The 7,640-nt window shown below is 37.8% G+C and overlaps 2 protein-coding genes across 2 annotated transcripts in view; both read left to right on the forward strand.

The window, feature by feature from the left end:
- The window catches only part of ifnlr1 (interferon lambda receptor 1), a 676,379-nt gene that overhangs the window by 601,353 nt on the left and 67,386 nt on the right, over positions 1-7,640 (forward strand). The gene's annotated exons all lie outside the window — the stretch shown is intronic.
- gpatch3 (G patch domain containing 3) lies at positions 16-7,438 on the forward strand. The gene is made up of 7 exons (XM_079429777.1): positions 16-397; positions 1,233-1,921; positions 3,251-3,425; positions 4,300-4,359; positions 4,446-4,567; positions 6,528-6,655; positions 6,842-7,438. Exons 1-7 carry the CDS (start codon positions 58-60, stop codon positions 7,026-7,028), a joined length of 1,701 nt encoding a protein of 566 aa, XP_079285903.1. The 5' UTR covers positions 16-57; the 3' UTR covers positions 7,029-7,438.

A 7,640-nucleotide genomic window follows, 5' to 3' on the forward strand; every position in this document is an offset into this window, starting at 1 on the left:
ACTTCCGCTTTGTGTGCATCGGAGCCGGATGTGGATTCTGGTTTCACAGTCTGAAGTATGGCGGCGTCGGAAGAGGTGACGTTTTTCGTTGTAAACAACATTCCCTCTGGTTTCCGATCCGTGGAGCTGAGGAACTATTTCAGTCAGTTTATCGAGAGTAAAGGATTCGCGTGTTTCCATTACCGCCATCGGCCGGAGCTTCGGGTTACCGCGGGGAGTACCGCCGGGGGCCCCGAGGGGAGAGCCGCGGGCTCGTGTTGTTGTGTGCTGTCGGTTCGCTCTCAGGAAGCAGACAGATTCGTGAAGATGTACTCGGAGAACCACTGGATCGACTCTAAAGGAAACTGGCTGAGAAGAAAGTGTTTGATCCGCAGAGTCAGAGTATCGGAGCAGGCTGGTGAGTGCGCTGTTAAAGAATATAAATGCGTTTTTCATTTTATATTTTTATTTTTATGATTAACACTAAAAATTAAAAGACTTTTTCATAAATTAGGATTAATTTTATCTTCATAATTAAATTGGTTCATAATTAAAATTTGTTCATAAGTTATGATTTATCTTTTAATGTTTACATTTATGTGTTTTTCAATCAAATTTTGTTTATCATTTTATTAACATATGACTATTATATAATTGAAAATAGTGTAATTTTTGATACATTAAGATAAATTTATAATTGCATATTTACAATTATAGTTTTAAGACATATTTAACAAATTATAAATATAATATATTTTATAAATTATTATTTCCTTAATTTGTGCTTTATTTTCTGTGTACATTTATAATTTACTTTTTGTGAATAAAGATTTATAATTTTCTGTATACATTTTATAAGTAAAATTAACAATTATAAATGTATTTTTTTATTAAAAAAAACTTTTTTATTTCTACATTTATAATTTTTTTAAATGGTTTTATAATGGTATTATAATTATATACAATATATACATAAAAGACATTGTTTAAAATGTGGTGTGTATATATGAGACTATGGCCATTTAAGGTTCTTCGAAATGTTTTGTGAAGGTGTTGAAGGGTAAACATTAACCATCTGATACATGAACTGTTAAATTGCAAAGGGAAAATGGGAATTATGGGTAAAGGTCAAGGGTCATCACCCGGTCACATCACACCCTGAAAGATTAAGTAGGATGTCAAGTAAATGTTAACACCCATCTTACCAAGGTCCAGATTGTTTTATAGTCGTCGTATTTTATCTGTGTTTATAGAGCATAATTCATTCCCGTACAAGACGAAGGCCGAGATGAGACGCCACATCGGCCAATCAGAGCATTTCACGCTGTCGGACCTCAAGGGCCTGCCGGAGCTCAATCCGCCCGCGCTCATGCCGGCGGGGAACGTCGGCACGCCTGTGAGTGTTTTCCTGGAGCTCATCCAGTCCTGCCGTCTGCCGCCGCGGCTCATCCGCAAACTGGGGCTCACGTTCCCAAAGACGGGCTCGAATCGCCGCTATGGGAACGTGCCCTACCTCTATCACAACACGGCCGTCATGAGGCCCGCGAAGGAGAGCGTCTTCACCGCCGGAGGAGTCGAGATCTCGGGGCCCGGCCGCCTGGACACTCCCACAAACTCACAGAGAGTAGATAACGACACGCCCACAACATCACAGACAATAGATAAGGACACGCCCACAACATCACAGACAATAGATAAGGACACGCCCACAACATCACAGACAATAGATAAGGACACGCCCACAACATCACAGACAATAGATAAGGACACGCCCACAACATCACAGACAATAGATAAAGACACGCCCACAAACTCACAGACAATACAAAAGGATACGCCCACAAACCCGCAGACAGATGAAGAGGACCCGCCCAGTTCTCCACCTGTCAATCAAGAGTCACGGGAAACAGGAAGTGAAGAGGAGCTGTCCGGCCCTGATGATGTGAGTTAGGGCTGCATGATATCGAAATAACATTTGTTTCAATATGGCTTAGTGCATCATTTTGCACAGGCTGCAATTGAATTAAAATAAATAAAAATTGTATAAATTAAGATTAATTTTATTTAAATTTTAAAATTTGTATACATTTTGTTCTTGTTTAATATTTTTTATATTTAAAAATTAGTAATGTAATTTATATCAAATTAATTAAAATAAAATCTATTAAATATAATAAATGTATAATACCCCAAATATAATTAAATAATTACACATTAAATGTTCTACTGGTTTCTCAGTGAAGCGGCACTGTGTTCATTTAGTTCGTTTGAGTTTTCCCTCGTTTCCTTTGCTTTTGAAATTGTAAAAGCGCTGTGCACATTTTACTTTCACTTTCAAATTAGCAGCAATTCGGCATTGATTCAATTCAAGCAACAACAAAATACGACGTCAAACTCATAGAACTTTTATTAACAAAACTAATAAAAATACACCATGCTATATGCCTAATATAAAATAACAAATTACTTAGGCTACACAAAGGTTTACAAAACTGAAAATCAATGTAACGATACGTCTTTCTAAGGGAACACAAGACTCCAGAATTCGACGATTTGAAACTTTAATGATGAAGAGCTGAAACAAAGGTTATCAAACGAAATAACGTTACCAACTTTAATAAGTCATGTTCAATTATAAGCTGGTAATTAGGCAGATGAATTGCACTGTCTGGTATGTCGGCATTCAGCCAGGTTTCCGTGAAACACAGGGCAGCAGAGTTAGTTTGTTTGTCCGGGAGAGCAGAAGGAGTTCGTCCTTTTTGTTGGGTAGAGAGTGGAGATTCGCCAGATAGATGCTAAGCAACGCCGTTCTAAATCCGCGCCGGCTCGCTTCCCCCTTCTGCGCATCCTGAAGCGTTTGACCAGAGCTATGGCTACAATGTCCAGCAAAACGTCAGAATAATCAAAACGCGGTAAAAGATTTTGTGGTGTGTTCTGCCGAATGTTCAGCAGGTCATCCCTCTTCACAGTGCACAGAAAAAAAATTTATAATAATTTAAACCGCAAAAAATTAAAATATATATTTTTATATGTAAATATATAATAAAACAAAAAATATATTTAATAATGTTTTAAATGATTTAATAAAAATAATTTAAAACATTAAAAAAATGACAAAATATGGCCTTATAGTCTGAAGACTTTTTTCAGTCTGTTTTTTCCAGTATTGTGCAGCTGTAATGTGAGTGATGTAAAGGGACTGTTGAATGTTCTTGCGGCTGGATGAACTGTATTTGGTGCAGGTTCTGTATGATTTCTGTGTTCTCTGCAGGACGATGACCGCTGTGAGGAGTGGGAGCGTCACGAGGCCCTCCACGAAGACGTCACCAGTCAGGAGCGCTCTAAAGAGAGGCTGTTTGAGGAGGAGATCGAGCTCAAGTGGGAGAAGGGCGGATCGGGCCTCGTCTTCTACACAGACGCTCAGTTCTGGGAGGAGGAAGAAGGAGGTACAAACAGAGATATTTTGAGCTCATATTGAAAGGTTTCTGTTGGTCCAGTAGTACAGATTTCTATTTGCCATGCCAATATTTTAATTGGTCCCATCACAAAAATATGTAAATTTTGTTAAATTAAGATTTATTTATTTTTTGTATAGATTTTTAATTATTATGTATAAATATTTATGTTTTTCATAAAGTATTATGTATTGTTTTGTCAAATATTTTAGAATTAAAAGTAAAAAAAGTTCTAAATATATTTTTTCATAAAGTAAGGTTAGATTTTTTATTTTGTTTTTACATTTGTTTTAGAATCAAAATTAAAAGTTAATTTTTTAAAATAAATTTAAAATATAAAAGTTTTAATTAAATTTTTTAATTTTTTTAATTAAAGATTTTTAAATTAAAAAAATATATATTTTATATTTTATTTATTTTTTTATGTTTTATATCATTTTATATTTGCATTTATAATTTTAATATTTTCAGGAATGCTTATAAATATAATAAACAATTCATACATTCAATAATATATTCATATAGCTTTGATTAATAAAATTCACAGTAATAGCTGGAAATTTTACAGTTTCTGTAATTAATCCTGGAAACTCAAAAACGTATTTATTTATTCATTCGTTCATTTATAAATAAAACATTATGCATTGATTTTGTGATTTTTTTTTAACACATTTCTTATTGATTTATCAAGACTCAAATCTCATGTTATTCAAGCATTTTAACAAAACCAATAATTTTACCTACAGCTGACAAGTTTAAAAAGGCCCTGAATAGGAAAGACGCTCAATGTACGCTCATAATTCCAGCATATATTGTTGATGTGATTGTCTCCTGTTGCTCATCTTTTATCTTTGATTTTGCACAGATTTCGATGAGCAAACAGCAGACGACTGGGACGTGGATATGAGCGTCTACTATGACAAAGGTAAACGTTCATGATCAGATCATTGTGAAAGCTGTTATAGAAGAGTGGCGTCAGACATGACTGTGATTGTGTGTGTTTCTCCTCAGACGGAGGCGATATGGACGCCAGAGATTATGTGCACATGCGCTCTGAGAGGAGGCTGCGGGACGGTCTGGACGGTCTGCCGGGACGCCAGCAGAAAATCGGCAGCTTTGAACGCTTTACAAAGGTTTGGACGTTTTTTAAAGGAGTCAAGAACTGTCTTTGTTTTTTTATTTCGTACTGTTCTGACACAATCTGCATTGTAAAAAGCACTAAATAAATAGCGGTGACTTGACTTGTTTTCTGAGGTGCTCTTATAATGTTATCAAGATTTTTACATCAAAAAACATCATCATTTAGAAGTTTTAGGCTGTTCTTTGTCCTGTTTTTAACCCCCTCATCAGAACGCTCTGTTTGAATAGGCGTGGCGGATTGTAGACCCGGAAGTTAACGCCCACTGCTATGATTGGCTAAAAGTTGGGTGTGTTTGACAGCCTACATTCATTCCTCATAGATGGACGCTGCTGTGATTTAGGTTAAAAACGCATAAATACTCAGTACATATCAAACGATCTGTAAGAAGAGACAAAGCAATAGTGACCACGTAATGAAAACAGTTACAGTTGTAAAACAGGCAGCAATGTAGAATCGGTGGGCGGGGCTAAACGGGCAGTGATGTAGAATCGGTGGGTGGGGTTAAACGGGCAGCGGTGTAGAATCGGTGGGCGGGGTTAAACGGGCAGCGGTGTAGAAAGGGTGGGCGGGGTTAAACGGGCAGTGATGTAGAATCGGTGGGCGGGGTTAAACGGGCAGCTGTGTAGAATCGGTGGGCGGGGTTAAACGGGCAGAGGTGTAGAATTGTGGGCGGGGTTAAACGGGCAGAGATGTAGAATTGTGGGTGGGGTTAAACGGGCAGCAATGTAGAATTGTGGGCGGGGTTAAACGGGCAGAGATGTAGAATTGTGGGTGGGGTTAAACGGGCAGCGATGTAGAATCGGTGGGTGGGGTTAAACGGGCAGCGATGTAGAATTGTGGGCGGGGTTAAACGGGCAGCTGTGTAGAATCGGTGGGTGGGGTTAAACGGGCAGAGGTGTAGAATTGTGGGCGGGGTTAAACAGGCAGCTGTGTAGAATCGGTGGGCGGGGTTAAACAGGCAGCTGTGTAAGAATCGGTGGGCGGGGTTAAACGGGCAGCGATGTATAATCGGTGGGCGGGGCTAAACGGGCAGCTGTGTAGAATCGGTGGGCGGGGCTAAACGGGCAGCTGTGTAGAATCGGTGGGCGGGGTTAAACGGGCAGCGGTGTAGAATCGGTGGGCGGGGCTAAACGGGCAGCTGTGTAGAATCGGTGGGCGGGGCTAAACGGGCAGTGATGTAGAATCGGTGGGCGGGGCTAAACCGGCATCTTTGTAGAATTGGTTGGCGGGGCTTATCAGGCAGTGATGTCGATCTTCTGTGGAGGTGGTGTTTAGCCACACTATTACATCATAGAATTTTTAGAGTACATTCCACAAGCTGTCGTTTTGGCAGACTGGCTTCAATATAAGCTGTTTTTAGACAAACGAGAATGTTTTGAGTTCTGAAACTTACAGGATGTTTTTATAGTACAATGACCTCTTATATGTCAAAAGATCAAGGGAATTTTGCTTTCTCAGTTCATGACCCTTTTCATTCACTGCAAGATTCAGTATATTGTATTTACGTTCAAATGTTTATAACCAAAAAGTATAATGTCATTTTACATACATTTGATTTTGATGTCTACATTTATAATTTTGTATAATTTTTGAAAGGTTAAGACGTTAAATTTTTAGAATTAAAATTAAAAATTGTTAATGTGATTTTCATAAATTAAAGGGGTCATGTGATGTTGCTAAAAAGAACAAAAAACACATTATTTTCCACATACTGTACATTATTGTTGCTCCTCTATGCCCCGCCTTTCGATAACGTGTCGATTTTTACAAAACTCATCGTTCTGAGAAGCGAGGTGTGCTCTGATTGGCCAGCTATCCAGTGCATTGTGATTGGCTGAATACCTCATGTGTGACGGAAATGTTACGCCCCCTCATCGTATTGTGATGCTGTGATGCGCGACGACACTAAAACAATAAAAAACTTGAAATGATTTATGTGTGTGTGCTGTTAGGGAATGGGTCGGCGTGTGATGGAGAAGCAGGGCTGGAGGGACGGAGAAGGGCTCGGGAACAGCCGGAGGGGAATACCGGAGGCGCTGGAGAGCGACGGCCAGCATCCCAACTGTAAGAGAGGCTTCGGGTGAGTCAGGACTGCACTGATGATCTTCTGCTATTCATCTGGATTCAGAACCAATGTGTGCAACATTTCTAGCTTGAGAAGTTGTGCTGCTGAATATGTTTGTGGAGACTGTGATACCTTTTATTTTTTAGGATTCACAGATGAATTGAAAGATGACTGATGCATTTGATTTTGTAATATTTGCAGGTATCATGGAGAAAAGCTCAGCTCATTCCTTCCACTTAAAAAACCCAGAAAAGACTTTCACATCTCGACAGTTTATGATGAACCTAAAGACATTGATAAAGGAGATGAAGTGCTGCGGCGTCAACCCGGCACCAGCATGAAGTACAGAGGCCGGCCTCCAGGGGGCGTCACGAAGCCAAATCACTAGTGACCGCTGATCACTAGTCATGCTCGCTATTGTCTATTTATTATGTCTGTCTGCTAAAAACAATTTTACACAGAGCTGTATATTATTTTTCTGTAACTTTTGTATTAAAGGTTTCAACAGAAAAAAATACACTTTATATTATGTTTTTGTGCCATTATCATCATCATCATTACAGTAGAAGGCAATGTGTTACAGAAATTATGATATTACTAATGCTATATATATATATATATGGAGAGTTCATTTGCAAAAACAGATAACTCTGTTTTTAACAATTATCAAAAATCATGTTTTTTCTTTGTGCATTCCAATTAATCTCAATCAAACTGCAGTTTGGTTATTTTTTTAGGTTAGAAAACAATGAAAATATAACAAATGCGAATAAACTTCATATATATGGGATCAACCATAAAATGTATTTACTTTAATAATTATAATGGATTAATTATAATTAAATAATACAATTATTAATTTAATAGTATAATAATGAAATTATTCATCTAATTTTATTCTCCCTCTTTCTTTCCATAATTTACAGTTTAATGTTTTTATTATGTGTATGAAATAAATTTTTTGTGTATCATAATTAATTTTTAATATATATTTTTAATC

This window comes from Barbus barbus (assembly GCF_936440315.1).
Source record: "Barbus barbus genome assembly, chromosome: 12".
Lineage (NCBI taxonomy): Eukaryota > Metazoa > Chordata > Actinopteri > Cypriniformes > Cyprinidae > Barbus > Barbus barbus.